General features: G+C 41.7%; 1 protein-coding gene across 2 annotated transcripts in view; it reads right to left on the minus strand.

The window, feature by feature from the left end:
- The window catches only part of grin2da (glutamate receptor, ionotropic, N-methyl D-aspartate 2D, a), a 237886-nt gene that overhangs the window by 30806 nt on the left and 190611 nt on the right, over positions 1-16469 (minus strand). For both annotated transcript variants that reach the window (XM_079655556.1, XM_079655557.1), the window contains 2 exons: positions 3895-4011; positions 3226-3386 (listed from right to left, as the gene is read on the minus strand). In XM_079655556.1, coding sequence (XP_079511682.1) covers positions 3226-3386; positions 3895-4011 — 278 coding nt within the window. The remainder of the gene's footprint in view (positions 1-3225; positions 3387-3894; positions 4012-16469) is intronic.

Here is a 16469-nt window from a genome sequence, read left to right on the forward strand (position 1 = left end):
ATTTACTTACTTTTTATATTGCCCTTTATGTTTTCTTATTGCGCAAATAAACATTTCTAAAATGAAATTTGTTCAAATGTCTTGTTGAAGTTTTTTTTACAGACATTTATTTTACAAATTATCTTCAGAAATATGTACAAGGACAACATCACCCAGCTAGCGGGGAACGTTCTCACAACTTTGGCTAACGTTACCTATTGGTTCTAACAAGGTTTTAAAGAAAGATTTTAATCTGATGTTCAAAGAACCTTTTTAGGATGTTTATTTGTTCAAATAATGTTCCTAGAAGGTTTAAGGTTAACTAAGACATAACGTTTTAACTGCAACATTCAGAGGATGTTTTGAGGATGTTATTGAGGACTGAGATGACAGAAAGTTTTTTTATAAAATGTTCCTTTAATGTGATATGTTAACAAAGGTGGAACGTTTTGCCTGCAACATTTTTCAAAACAACATTCTGAAATTGTTTTCAGGATATTATTGAGGCCTGAGATGAGAGAAAGGGTTGTATAAAATGTTCCCTCAATGTTATATGATAACAAATGAAGAACATTCTCCAAGAAACATTCTGAAAATGTTTTCAGGGTGTTATTGAGGCCTGAGATGACAGAAAGTGTTTTATAAAATGTTCCTTTAATGTGATATGTTAACAAAGGTGGAACGTTTTGCCTGCAACATTCTAAGGACGTGTTTTGGACGTTGTTGGGTAACACATTAAAGATGTTCTTTATAAAATGTTCCCTCAATGTTACATGATAACAAATGAAGAACATTTTCAAAGCAATAATTCTGAAATTGTTTTCAGGATGTTATTGAGGCCTGAGATGAGAGAAAGGGTTGTTTAAAATGTTCCCTCAATGTTACATGATAACAAATGAAGAACATTCTCCAAGAAACATTCTGAAAATGTTTTCAGGATGTTATTGAGGACTGAGATGACAGAAACTGTTTTATAAAATGTTCCTTTAATGTGATATGTTAACAAAGGTGGAACGTTTTGCCTGCAACATTCTAAGGATGTGTTTTGGGCGTTGTTGGGTAACATATTAAAGATGTTCTTTATAAAACGTTCCCTCAATGTTACATGATAACAATTGAAGAACATTCTCCAAGAAACATTCTGAAAATGTTTTCAGGATGTTATTCTTTTTTTATATGGTCAACGTCAGATTTATTTCTAGAGCGCTTTAAAAAAAAGAAACCTGTTGCATTTGTTTGAAAAGGATGTTTTAATTTTTTTTTGATGTCACCATATTTTCCTTTTGAAAAAAACAAGCACGTAATTCATGAGAAGCTGTAAGCAGATATTGCATGTTTGCGGTGGCATGTGTGAGTTCCCAGCTAGAAATGTTTGTTACCATTCGTTGTTCTAAGAATGTTTTCAGTGGGACGTTTTATTTTGGTTCCCAGAATTTTCTTCTGAAAGGTAGGATAACGTTCTTTAAAAACATTCTTGAAATGTTTGGTGATAACCTTCTTAAGATGTATGAGCGCATACATCTTAATAATAAGTGCAGTTCGAATTCTCTACATGATAGGAAAGGAGGTTTCAAACTTCCTTTATAACCTCCTTTAGCTTAGGAACTTTCAGGAGGTTATTATTTTTTTATAAAATGTTCCTGTGATGCGAAATATTAACAGGGCGCTTTAAAAAACAAAGTTTTTGCATTTGTTTGAAAAGGATGTTAAAAAGAAATCTGATGTCACCACATTTTCTTTTTTAGAAAAAAAAGTTCTAAAAACATTTTGAGAATGTTACCATTCATTGTTCTAGGAATGGTTTCATCGAAAAGTTTTATTTTGGTTCATAGAATGTACTTCTGAAAGGTAGGATAAAGTTCTCTAAAAACATTCTTAAAATGTTTGGTGATAACATTGTTCGAACATTATACCCCAAGTGTTTTTGTTGTTTATTCACATATCTCTATTGTCATATGGATCGAATAACACTTAGAAAACCAAAGACAGACATGTAGAAGAACGGACCGACTATCACTGCCCGTCCCTGAAACCCCTGTTAGTGTTTGTATGTGTTTCTTTCTACTGTGTGTCTCTCTCTCTGCCTGCTGGTCTGCTCTACACGGCTGGGAGCAATCTCCAATCAACCACACCTGCAACCTGCTCGTCAACCACACTATGAAAACCTGCAGCCTGCACTCACTCCCTGCCGGTTTGTTGCGTGCCGCTCTAGCTTTTTACCAGCATATTCTTTGAAAACTTTGCCTGCTTTTGCCTCACACTGATTTTTGTGTCTCTCCCAGGAGGAATCCAAGGCCTTCCACACTCCCAAGACCAGCCAGGCCTCTCTACCCACCCTGGAACAACTGTTTCCCACTGCCGCCATAACCAACCTCCACTCCCAGCTCCCCTTTTCTAATAAACAAATGTTACTTTCACCAGCTGATTCTGTGTCATCCTTTTACAAGTGTTAATAGTCAAATTCCAATAGTTAAGTAAACTATCATAATCATCCTAATGACCACAGTGGTCAGTCCACCTACCCAGGAATTTTGAGTTGAACAATTACAGGAATATTATGTCTTAATGTTCAAATAATGTAAACATATTTTAGTAAATTGGTACCATAGAACATTTGCATAATTTCTTTAACATAAACCATGTTATCCTTCTCTAAAATAATAACATTCTGGCAACATAAAATGTCTAACTTGCAGCTGAAAATGTTTTAAGAATAGTAGGGCATAATGTTCTAACAATGTTATCAAAAACATTTTAAGAATGTTTTTAGAGAACGTTATCCTACCTTTCAGAGGAACATTCTCGGAACCAAAATAAAAGCTTCTGGCGAAAACGTTTTAAGAACAGTAGGGCATAATGTTCTAACAATGTTATCAAAAACATTTTAAGAATGTTTTTAGAGAACGTTATCCTACCTTTCAGAAGAACATTCTGAGAACCAAAATAAAAGCTTCTGATGAAAACGTTTTAAGAATAGTAGGGCATAATGTTCTAACAATGTTTTCAAAAACATTTTAAGAAGGTTATCACCAAACATTTTAAGAATGTTTTTAGAGAGCGTTATTCTACCTTTCAGAAGAACATTCTGGGAACCAAACAAAAACTTCCCGCTGAAAACGTTTTAAGAATAGGAGGGCATAATGTTCTCACAATGTTATCACCAAACATTTTAAGAATGTTTTTAGAGAACGTTAGGACATGTCCCCATTGTGAACAAGACCTATGCCTCTCTTGTTCTTTCCTTACCCGGTCTTGAGGTTTTCGATGGCCTCCTCGACCCCCTTCTGATTGTTGCGGATCATATACTGGTGCATGTTGGGATAGTTGGAGCGGATGTTCTCCTCCGTGCTCCCGTTTGGCACTGTTCCGAAACGCAGCGGAGGGTACTGCTCCGTTGGCTGCTGGAACTGTAGGAGAAAAAGGGAGGTGGGCGAGGATTAAAGCGATAGAAGGAATTTGAAGAGTCAGTAAAGAGGTGGAGGGAGGCGGATCGCTGCATGCCGCAGGATGAACTGCTTCTCACATTCAAAGTCTTCACTTTGAAACAAAGGCCTGTCAGCTACAAGAGCTGTGGGGGCAGTCTGAAAAATAAGGTTATATATACAGTGAAATTGCACTGAGAAAAAAGGTAAGAGGCGACAGAGAGGGAACACTTCAAAGAAGAATTTCATTCCTTTGTTAACTTAAACTAGTTAAAGAAAGAGAACAAGCTACAGTACATAGAATGATCTAATTTTTGATCCCTCATCTGCTACTGTGTACTTCTTAAAAGGAAAATTATTTAAAGGACAAGTCATTCTGAGTCATGTCTAAGCTCAATTTATTGTTTTTTTATCAATCCATCTGGCCCTCCACCTGTTTAAGCACTCATCCATCAATCACCCAGTTCACCCAACCATTCCTTCCAGAACGCACCTTCTTATCCGACAGCCCTGACACCGTGTCAATGTACTCCTCCTGGATCATGAATGCAGCCAGGTTGGCAGTGTAGGAGGCCAGGAAGATGACAGCAAAGAAGGCCCACACCAGCACCTGAAGGAGGGGTGCGGAGTACTGAGATCAATAAGGGCTCAGTGTGACAGGTGTGGAAGCATTCTTAGATTTCAGTGACACTGTTTTTGCACTTCTTGGCATTTCATCGCTAGACCCACAGCTGATGCTCTGTCATGCCTGGAGGGCAGAGTCGAATTGGTCAGCATGACACATAAAAAGACTTCACTGCAACTGCGGAATTTGTCCTTTTCTTACTTATATTTATAATGATCACAAAGTAACACGTTGTAATAGCCTGCGAGGAAATCACCCCCCCCCCCCCCCCCCCCTACCTACTTCATTAATTTTTAATGGGGCCAGATTTGAGAGCCAATCAGTGCTTGTGTTTAATCAGGAATCTGAGGAGCTTTAGCGAAAGTCAACACATACTTGACGTAGCATACAGAAGCCTGGTAGAAAGCATTTTACATTTAACATCACATCATGGCATGGTGCAAAGAGCAGAAAACTATTTCTCCAAGGGAGTTAGCATTGCAGCAAAAGTAATTGGCAAGTTACAGAAAAACACACATATTCGACAATGATGTTCACAGGAAAGCTAAACAAATAACTGCAGAAACTTCACATCCACTTTTATAACAGAGTTGGAGCTGCTTTTGTCTGGCCTTCGGGACCAAATCAATCACAAAAGCAAGAAGACTTTTATTCCCTATGCCATACAGACATTGAAAACAGATGGACTGCATCCCGGAACAGTTTCTGTTTCATATGATGTGGTCTCTTTTATTATGTATGCTATTCATTCTCTGCTACCTGCCAATTTGCACTATATGATATACTGTGCATTTGCATGTTTTTAATTGTTTTAGTATTTATATATGAAAATGAGTGCAGGCTTGTACTGTGAAAGTGTTCAAAAGTTGATTCTCTTTAAACTGCAGTCTAAATGCACAATCCAATACAAACAAATAGGAGAACTGACATTTTCATCTGATTAGGCATTAATGCATCCCTATTTGTTATATTATAAGCTTATAATAACATATAAAGGCCCTGACACACCAAGCAGTCACCAGAGAACTCGCCGATGCCGACGCCGACTGTTGCGTCTGCGTGTTCTCCTGCGTCTTGACCATGTGTCGCACTGGAACACACCGCAAAGACTTCAGCCGAGCAAGTACGAACTGCGCATGCGTGAGTGGCAATAACTCTCCTTACCAGCAGGCGGCGGTAGTGTGTATTAGTCATTCAAAAGAGGCAACAAACGAAAGACAGAGAAGAAGAACAGACTACGTGATTTAAACAAACAACAAATAGCGTGTGCGTTCCATTTTCACTCTCGTCCATCGAAAATATGTTTCGTGCGGTACTGGAGCTATCAGCCATTGGAGTGTTGCTTGTGGAAGACATTCTCAAGCAACCGTTTCGCTTCTCATGCACTGATTCGCTAGCGGAACAGCCAATCAGAGTGATTTCTTTGTCCGACTGCCTGTGGCCGACGCACGGCCGATTCAACATGTTGAATCGGCCGTGCGTCGACCATGAAAGGCCAAATAAGGCGTGTCACGGCCGACGGTGCGGGACACACCAAATTGAGTTTGGGCGACAGGGCACGCTTCGTCGTCCGACTAACGAAAACGTCCGATTTCGGCCTGGTGTGTCAGGGCCTTAAGACACCTGTACCTTTGAGAACATGATAAGGAGTATTTTAGAGATTATTTTATTTTAGGCCAAAACTATTTTCCTTTTCTTAACTGATTGTTTCAGTTCTGTGTATGTGCGTATGTGTGTTCATAAATATATACATATTTATATATATACGTGTGTGTGTGTGTGTGTGTGTGTGTGTGTGTGTGTGTGTGTGTGTGTGTATAGAATAGGAGGGATGACACCCTCTCTTTTTTAATTAACTTGTTGTTTTTCGTTTTCTGAACAAAAATTAGTATTTTCTAATTATGGTAGTACTTTTTAAGTAAAAATATCTAAGTACATTTCCCATTTGTACTTTAAACCTAACCCTAACCCTGTTTACCCAAATAACTGTAACGCAAACAAAAATCATCTGAAAGGTTGTTATTTGTATTCTTATTATTTGTATTCTTATTTTAATTTGTGTTTCTTCTTTTTCTGATACCCATACTTTATCTTAATACTTGAGTTTGTATGAGCGAAGGGCATCTGTTAACAAACTCAATAAATAAAAAGGATACGAAAAGGAGTATTTTCTAATTCTTTGAGTGCTTTTTAAGTAACAGATCTAAGTACATTTCACATTCGTACTTTAGATCTAACCCTAACCCTAACCCAACTTGATGAAACTGTTTAACCAAATAAATGTAATGCAAACAAAATATCCTCTGAAAGGTTGCTGGAGGACGTGATGTAATAGTTGGGTCTAGAACCTCAATTCCGTGACCATTCTTCTGCTAAGATGTTTTGACACTTGATTTGACATCATTGGACCTTTTATAAAAAATATAGACCCAAGGTCCCTCCCAAAAATCCCGGCAATTTTTGCTAGAGGGCCAAATCCAAGATGGCTGCTCGCGCCATCTTAAAAAATTAACTTTTGAACCAGAGCGCCTAGAGTCATGTGTAAATGCACTTTTTGGGGTAAGTCGACCACAAGGATTCCATTTCTGACATCAGTTTGGCGCTATGACATCGTTCGGACCCACAAATCCAAGATGGCCGCCACCCGGTCGAGAAATTACACACGTTTTGAGTACTGATCGACTTATAAGCAAATAATCTGCATATTAATATTTTACCATGAAATAAGAATGTATGACAAGATATACAACTACTTAACCTTCAAATAAAATACTTTTATTAGCTGTAACTTGACTAGTTAGCAAATGAGAACACTTCAAACAACATGTAATAACGCAAAAATGCTGCCTCGAGAAATGGCAAGTTTTGAACAATAACACAAATGAAACACAATTCTGCTTTTTTTTTTTTTTATCAATATGACACTGAGAGTCCGTATCAGTCTGAATCAGAGCACCCTGCCTCGCTACATTCTTAATCCTCCGATTCCGATGAATCGCCTCTCTGGACAGCAGCAACTCGATTTTCGTCATCATCATCGCTCTCATCTTCCTCATCTTCCTGTCCCTCTTCAGTTGGCCTTGGTGCAGGTAGATGCATCGGGAGTGCGGGTCGCGTGTGACGTACAGGGCGACAGCAACCACCAACCAGCTCCCAACCATGTCCGATTGGTGAGGGATGGTGCTTTAGCGATGGATGGCGCACCAGATACGCCAGGTAGTTGGCACGGAGGCAATGTTGACGCAAGCTGTCGGCATCCGGAGGGAGACGGATGAAGGATTTCTTTTTGATGGTCCTCCATTTAGCAGCACGGGCCTCAGCCATGGTTTTGCTCTTGTTGTCACCGTAGATGATGCTACGTGTGAAGGCAAAGAGCTGCTCCAGCACCTCCTCTGTCAGGGCAAGGTTATCTCCACATCGCGAGAGCTGTTGTCGGGCAACAGGGCTCTTCGCCACCTGGTCATACACAGACTTCTTACCTTTGCCGTAAAAGACTGAGTTTGCATCACAGCCTGTCATACAATGCAGCTGCACAATACAGTCGGCCATCATGTCAGTTGTCATGTCACAGCAGCGTACCGTTTCCTGCTTCCTCTTGATACAGAGCATACCTGGCAGCTGCTGTGAGATAAGTGCTGCCGCAACATATACATCAGTATCAGTGGCATCGATGACAACTGGACCACTGTAGCCTGACTCGCGCAAAACTACATAGGTGGAGAACAGGACAGTGTCAGCCTCAGACTGGTCAAAGCTGTAGTTCTGCATCGGTTGTTGGGTTGATAAGTTGGTACAGTGGGAGCCGACAGAGTAGACAATCTCCACATCAACACTCTGTGCAAGATCGGTCAGGTAGCTGCATATCATTTTCTGCAGCCGCCCCTTGTTGCTGGAGCTACACAGCAGCGTCTTGAACATTCTGGCAGTGGGGAATGCGTCACCCAATTTCATGTAGGTGTTGGGCACATGTGTGTTTCCCTGTACCCTCAGGTCTCGCTCGTCATCCTTCGTCGAGTATGCTGTGTCGTACGGGTCGTTCACACATATGATACGGTGAGCATTATGATGGCGTGCAAGGATAATAGATGATAGCTTGTGGACATAGTCCGACCACTTGTATGGGTTGCCATCTTGCGTCCGCCGATCCTCTGCTGATGGAGTTGCCATCCTCCAGATCATGCCCATGTCCACAAGAGCGATGTATGATTCCTGCAGATCTACAGATTCCAGAGAGAGCTTCTGCACGAGCATGCTCTTCTGTGTCTTTCTGAAGGTGCCGTTGGAGTTAAATAATGGCACACACTCCTCGACAATACGATGTTCGAGCAACTCGGGGAGGTTCACAAGTTGACTGCCCTCAACCAGGTTTATCATTGCCTTGAGGGCGCTTCGCTCCATTTCTGCAGCTTTCGCCTTGAGTTCATCTGATGGCTTCTCCTTGCTTAACGCCTTCGCAAACGTCAATCGTTTGCACAGAGGGACGGGTGCATGAAGAGAGGTATTCTTATTGAATACCCGTTCTTCCAAAAAGTGGGTCAATTTCTTCTCCCCTGCGGCATGGGCTGAGTTGAAGTCTGCAACGAGCTCATCAGAGGCGGGCATGGCCGACTGCAAGGTACGGAGGGTGGTTGAGGCCGTATCGAACGGGAAGGTGTCAAACTCATGCATGCATTCAACCAGGTCTTGCACACACTGCTCATCTTCTCGCATCCGTTTGGGGCCGCATTCCGTGTGCTTCCTCTTTGTCTTTTTTCGGTTTGCAAGGGCATTGTGAGCTGCCCGGATCTGGGCCACATTGTTCACATTTCTGGAGTGCACCAGCAGCTGCTTCTCATTCTGTAGGATAGAGAGCCAACCAGACTTCATTTTGCTACCCTTGTTCATGGTGCATTCGATCCACATTTCCCAGGCCATGTTGGAATAGGGGTTGCCTGTGATGGACTGGGTGAAGTCAGTACGAAGGAACGCAACCTGATCTGCAGGGAGAGCTGTCAACATCGCCCAAAAGTCTGGCAGCCACTTCCCATATCTATTGTTGTCGTAAGCTACCATCCATGGCAGCATCGCACGTAGAGAGCTCACATACTCATCCCAGTTGCATATATGGACCGCATGTACATTCTGCATGAGCGCGTCTGTCATGGACAGGAAATCCCTCCAGTAGTTTGCCATGTCACTGGCCTCAACGTGGGTGAACATGTTGGTGACAAGGCTCTTGAGGTCAGCATCATTCTCTAGTGCCACATGAGCATCAGCGCGGGATTCCTCGGATTGACTCGTATCTCTCAGAATGTCAAGGTTCTCCCTCGTCTCATCAGCCAGGTCGGGCCCTAGGTTCTCCTTCATCAGCTGACACATAAGGGCCTCGTACATGAGTCGCAAGCAGCGTAGCCCCCTCTTATAATGTTTGCCTTTCAGTGCACGATCGACGGAGCCATCGGCAATAACTCCAGCCGCGACAAGTACTTCACCTAGTTCACTACCTTTGTACCGCTTGTAGATGGCACTCATCATCACACACTGTGTATGGAAGGGACCAAGAAAAGGTACAATGGCACTGAATTTGCTTGGGTTTTCGGCCTTGAGCAGGGTGATGAGGACATACACGGGATGATCTCCAACTAAGAAGGCAAAGGGCATGTGCTTAGTTGCGATGATGGTAACCAGCTTGTCCATGACGTCCTTCACAACTGACTTGTCGGGCGGTTGATTGTAAGATGTATGAAAATAAGCCTTGCTTTTGTCCTGCCACATATTCAATCCAGCGTGAAACCCGTTGTACGAAGGGATATTCTGTTCGGCTGCAACAGGGCGGTCACCATTCACATCAGCACGTGCAAGGGCATGAATAATGCTTCGCTGGCGCTGAGGCTCAGTACTCGATGAGACAGTAGTAGGCTTAGGACGGATCGGAGGCTCGCCACGCTTGACGGTCCTATATGGCATAACCGTTTGCATCTTAGAGGCCTTCTCAGTCAGCACGTCCGAGACAGTCTTGGCATGTTTGATCCGCGGTTGCTCATCCTGGGTGTTTGCCTCATGCTTATGTACAAGACGTTCTTCGCGTTGCAGAAACATCCAATTACAGCGGTGTGAAGTACCTCCTCCTGTCAATGTATCGTTCCGAAAATCGTCATTGTCGATGATACTGATCTCTGCCGGACAGACCGAGCACCGCTCAAGGTCATGCATTGTCCAAACATCACGTAGCAGAAGCACGTTCGGGTAACTGATCCCCATGCCCAGCTTGTAGTACGAATCAACAAGCTCCTTGCTACGAGTCAATCCGTGAAGGGTGACGGTGGCATTGATGGCGGTAGTGGTGGGTCGCTTTATAATGTACTGTGTGATGAGAGAGGTGAGAGAAAGTGTGCTTGGAGACAGATCTACCCCATGCTTCCCCTGCAAAGCCGATAGCAACTGCAAAACGAGAGGCGGGAGTTCCTCCTCCTCCTCTAGTTCCTCGACTCGTGGAGGCCATGGGACGAGTTTGATGGACTTGACATCATCTCTGAGCCGCGCAGCCACATTTTGCACCAGTTGCTCACTGCTGACACCAATAGAGGAGATCGCTGCTTCGACATATGAACCGCTCCCAGACGTGTCATAGACTAGGTCGCTCTGGTTTCTCTGAGGGCGAGAGTGGAAGCCAATCTTGTCCTTAAACTCCCGGGTCAGGATATCTTTGATGTAGGATGACTTGACTCCAGATGTTGGGAATCCATACCGAGAAACGATAGAGCTGTAATCTCTGAGGAGGCTCTGCAGTGACCTTAGTTCATGTTCATCAAAGATAACTGTTCTGATGTTATCAAAGAAAATTGTCTGAGCTTCACGGAGAGTGACATTGTGCATGTGGGGAAGTTTGTCATCTTCACTCATTCTCTGGTAGTTACGAACATATTTAAACCAGCATTTGTGATGATATCTGATCTCAAGTGCATACGGCTGATCAGCTGCATAATTGATCAGACAGTTGATTCTGTCGCGCATTAGTTCATCTTCCAGAGCCACCGTATGGCTCTTGAACGCTGCCCATGCATGATCGTACGAAATCAGGACCAACTTTGATTCTGGATGTTTTGCCGACTCCGTCTTACAACACCACACACATTTATTTTTATCGTGTATCAGCCCTAGACTAGATCGCAGCCGCTTGAAAGATGGAGTTGCAGCTGTGGAACTAATGTCAGACGTAGACGAAGACTGAGCTTGGCATTCATCGACAACTCGTTTTTTCTGTCTGTTGTTGGCCTGTTCCAGTTTTGTGGCATTGAATAAGGTCAACCTACATGTATCATGGACACAGTGTCCGACGGGACCTGTATCCCAGTCGATGGATGTATGGACGTCTCCGAACTTGTCAAGACCGCTCCATAACTCTGTATTGTTCTTTAGAGTGTCCCATTTTTCAATTGAGGTAATGGCATCGGTGGCTTTGCTGCAAACCCTTCCACACTGCAGGATACACGGAATGTTGGACATTGTCACAAGCTATGATCCATATCGTGCGGCATACTCATGAATCCCTATAAGAAACACAAGTAGGCCTACGTATTAGATATTGATATGGGGGCAGATAAGAAATTAAGAATAATTTCCATTTGTTAAATGTAGCTATTATTTAGTTAGTAAGCATTTGGACAGCCTGACAGGTCTGATTCAACTAATCAAGAGCTATGACTATCTTATTAGAACAGTTGAATCAGGTGTGTTAGTTCTGGGTTGGAACGAAAACATTCAACAGGACTGGAGTTGAGAACCACTGAGCTAGTTAGCTAACGTTAGCGCACATTATGACAGGGTTGAATTTGGCAAATTTTTGACTCGGATAGTCAATCTGCTTTCTGAGGTAAACTTAACGTGTAGCTCGCTACACCAAAACTAACATTGTTATTATTAATAATATTTCTATTTCATGACACAACAAAAATAGCCTTATGACAGTTTCTACTGAATGGTAATAACAAACGCTGGCTAGCTAACGTTGGCTTGGCTAACTAGCAAGATTACATGATCCATTCGCTAATGTTGACAATACAATCAAAATGGCATAGCCTACCTTTCAACTTGGCACGTTTCTCTTCTTCTTCTTTTCTTCTGTTTTTATACTGCGCCCCGATGGCTTTTGCCTCTTCACATGTCTCTAACGTTAGTCTTTCTTTCCTCAACGCTCAATTTTAAAAACACTTGACAGATACCCATCAATGCACAGCGCTCTAGCATGTTCTGACTGTGAACACTTAAAGCTGAGGCTCTTAGACCGACCAACCATTTTAGATTTTTGGCTCATTTTCCCTTATGTTAGATTATTATTTTTTTTTTTTAAATAATGGTTGCAGATATAGAGCCAAAACTGCGCCAAGCAAACTTTTTTTTTTATTTTTTTTTATTTGTGGCGCCCCCCTCTGGGTGGCGCTCTAGGCAAACGCCTATATCGCCTGTAGGAAGCTCCGCCCCCATATATAGTACATATATATACTTCAGTTTATAACAGTGAGTGCTTGTTCTACTGCCGTGACCGGTACCTCGTGATCCTGCATGTTCCCGTTCAAAACGTGTATATTTTCTCGACCGGATGGTGGCCATCTTGGATTTGTGGGTCCGAACGATGTCATCGCACCAAACTGATGTCAGAAATTGAATCCTTGTGGCCGACTTACCCCAAAAAGTGCATTTACACATGACTCTAGGCGCTCTGGTTCAAAAGTTAATTTTTTAAGATGGCGCGAGCAGCCATCTTGGATTTGGCCCTCTAGCAAAAATTACCGGGATTTTTGGGAGGGACCTTGGGTCTATATTTTTTATAAAAGGTCCAATGATGTCAAATCAAGTGTCAAAACATCTTAGCAGAAGAATGGTCACGGAATTGAGGTTCTAGACCCAACTATTCAACTGATTTCCTTTTTATGTCGTGCGGACACGGTGTAATATGGGATTCGTTTTGTATCATAAAGATAAAGCAACACTTTCTCAGAATAAAGCAAAACTATGAGTTTAAAAAAAACTAAACGAAGTCAAGCAAAATAAAATAAAATTCAAAAATAAAACTATAAGTTGCAAACAAATCATTTGTGTAATCATGTAAACTATAAGTCTTTTTTCTTTGTTTGAACATAGGTTTTTGTTTGCAGTTCTTGTTTCTTCTTTCTCAATGATCAGACTTTTGCTCTCTCTGCAGCTCTTCTCGTTTGCGCTCCCTCATTTTTTGTTTGAGATTTTGACACAAACATCCCAGGTGGGCGGGACTTTCAGGGGTGTGTCCCCATTGGCTACTCAGTTTTTGAGTGACAGCCCACTATACCACAGATCATACAGTGCAACTCATGCAGCAAACTCCGGAGTCCACGTTAGTGTTGGTGTCTCCTGGGGAGTTTCATGAACATATCGGACTTCTCTTATGGATTGCTGAGCATTACACTTGTGTTGTGTACTGTAGTTCATACTTTATTCCAACTTTAAATATTTTAATACCTGAACACACTGCTGCTGTTAAATAATTTCCCAATTTGGGATTGATAAAGTGTCTATTTATTTTATAGATTAAAAAAACACATCTATGTATTTTCAAGCTAAAGGTGATACACAAAATAAACTGTATACTATTATTTTTTCAAAGACATGTTTCAAAAGCATATATTGCTATGTTTAGACAAACAATTAAAGACTGCTTTAATTTAACAAATTCTACAATATAAAAGTGGCAGATTTGCTTTATCAGGGTATATGCAGGAATCCTGAGGTCAAATTTAATACCTTTTTAAGACCTTTTTTAAGACCCTTTCCATACATTTTAAGACCTCATCGCAACTTTGAGTTCTACTATATTGATTGTAAGATAGCACAACTAAACAGAGTGCAGACAGACTACTGAAGCCTCCTTTCCACATGAACTTCAACCTCTCTGTGAAGGTCAGGTTTAATGCAGTATTTTGCTTTTTTTGCTTCTGTAGTCTGTGCTCTTTCATTCCAGTAAAACTCCTCAGAAACCATTAGAAACCAGTATTTGACCAATAAACAAAACAATTGACAAAACTTTGAACTATGAAATATGTTAAACTTTGGTGAGCTTCAGCGGGGTAATGCCATATAGGAGCTCCCTCACAAATACCCAGGGGCTAAATTGGGCTGGGGCTGTCCGGGGTTAAGCCCTGGCACATAGGACGATGCTCTGACGTCATCACCCTCACAGATTTGTCATATGTTTACATATGTTATATGTTAAGACTTTTCTCGTTCTTAATATAGACTATATTAGGGTCGATATGTGTTGACTTTACTTTAAAATAGCAGATCTCTGTGACCGGATATAGTTTGGCTTAAACCCCGGCCCCACACGGTAAAATGCATACGCAAGCGCAAAAAAGACTTCCGTTGGATTGTGCATTTAGACTGCAGTTTAACGTGTCCGTTCACACTAGACCGCTGGAAATGCTGGAAACGATGTAGTACATATGTCAGGCCTGTAAGTGGCGCTGCTGCCGCCCAAAATACACCAAAAGCAGCGAAGAAGACCCCGGAGCATGGTTGCCATGGTTGCCCTTCTGTTTATTCTCCGCGGTGGACGGCGTGTTCTCCTGTTCTCCTGTATCTCTCAGGTAGTCCACCAGCAGATGAAAAACACCCACCTCTCCGCCTCTTCCAAGGAACGAGGGGACCGTGCGGCAGTTTCCGTAAAAAAAATGTTCCGCAGCTCAACATGTCCGTTAAAGTTTAAATCTTCCGTACAAAATTAGGAAAGTGCCGGTCAGAGGTCTTCTTTGTTATTTATTGAGCTTTAAAACAAATTGATAACGACTCTGTTCTCTGTATAATCATATAAGAATATTTAATAAACGGTGACTGCCTCTCTTTTTCTCCCCCTCTTCTGACAGCCCAGCAGCAGCAGGAGACGTGGGGAGAGGGAGGCGGGCTCTTTCATCGTTATCAGAAAATGATCATATAGGGCACACACGGAGCAGTTGGAGCCCCAGAGCGTTGCGTATGCCGGTCTACCCACCTTGGGACCCGTTACCGTAGTCGTTTATAATAAAAGGACATAAAACAAAAAGGTGGATAATAATAAAATCTATTAAATGTATATGTAAAGATATTTGGTCAAATGAAATGACACTGAGCAAGTGATAACAGTAACGCCAGCGTGGATGAAGCTGGTGCAGGTCTTTCTTCATGCCCCCCTCCGTGCTGTCCCCACAGAGGAAGTGGGAAAACGGGATAAGACTCTGGACGCCACGCTGTCTCAATGATCCACACTGTTAATATGAGAGGAAAATAAATGTTATAGGAAATGAAAAATATGAAGTTAACAAATAAAACACAGCTCAGGGGCAGTCATGGACGGTAGGTTTTCCTACAAAGTTAACTCAGCCTCCATTGATTTTCATATCAAATTAGCGTGTTAATAAAATAAGCTATCATGGCTTATACTTGCATATCTAAACAGAATCATGAAAGCCTGTTGGTAGAGTCAGCCACACGAGTCCGTTTGAGTGTGTTCGCCGGTGTCTGAACGCTCACTCACTGCTAGCTATGTAGCTAACTGTAAGGCTACTTAGCTTGCATTGTTATGGATCTAAAGGTAGCAAAAGACAACTTTCATAGCACAGCTTTACTTCTCACTTAAAACAATAAAGAAACAGACAAACAACACAAATGATCAATACTTACATATATGTTCACTTGTAGTATTATAATAATTGAAATGCTGGTTCTTCTGGGGGTGTTCTATCCACGCTCAGGCAGCCACCGCACCGCAGCTGCCTGCACTGTACAATCGCTGGAGGACTGGGCTGTCACTCAAAAACTGAGTAGCCAATGGGGACACACCCCTGAAAGTCCCGCCCACCTGGGATGTTTGTGTCAAAATCTCAAACAAAAAATGAGGGAGCGTAAACGAGAAGAGCTGCAGAGAGTGCAAAAGTCTGATCATTGAGAAAGAAGAGACAAGAACTGCAAAAAAAAACCTATGTTCAAACAAAGAAAAAAGACTTATAGTTTACATGATTACACAAATGATTTGTTTGCAACTTATAGTTTTATTTTTGAAATTTATTTTATTTTGCTTGACTTCGTTTTTTTTTTTTAAACTCATAGTTTTGCTTTATTCTTAGAAAGTGTTGCTTTATCTTTATGATACAAAACTAATCCCATAGTGTAACAGCAGGTATTAAAAAGACCACCAGCAGGGAAACGAATGAATAAACACTTCCGAACTGATTGCACAGCCTCATATTACTCATATGTTTCAACTTCGTTGTGATAATAATGCAAATTAGAGAAAAAAAAAACTCCAGAATTAAAGTCTCCTTGTTGCAGGAGCTCCAACAAGGCGTGTAGGACAGAGAGTGAATATACATACTATACAGAGATGCTGTATGAGAAACCAATGTGATTTTGGAACATTGAACAATGTAAATCTATTCTAGTAGACCTCAACAATGGAA

The sequence above is a fragment of the Notothenia rossii genome, assembly GCF_949606895.1.
Source record: "Notothenia rossii genome assembly, chromosome: 10".
Lineage (NCBI taxonomy): Eukaryota > Metazoa > Chordata > Actinopteri > Perciformes > Nototheniidae > Notothenia > Notothenia rossii.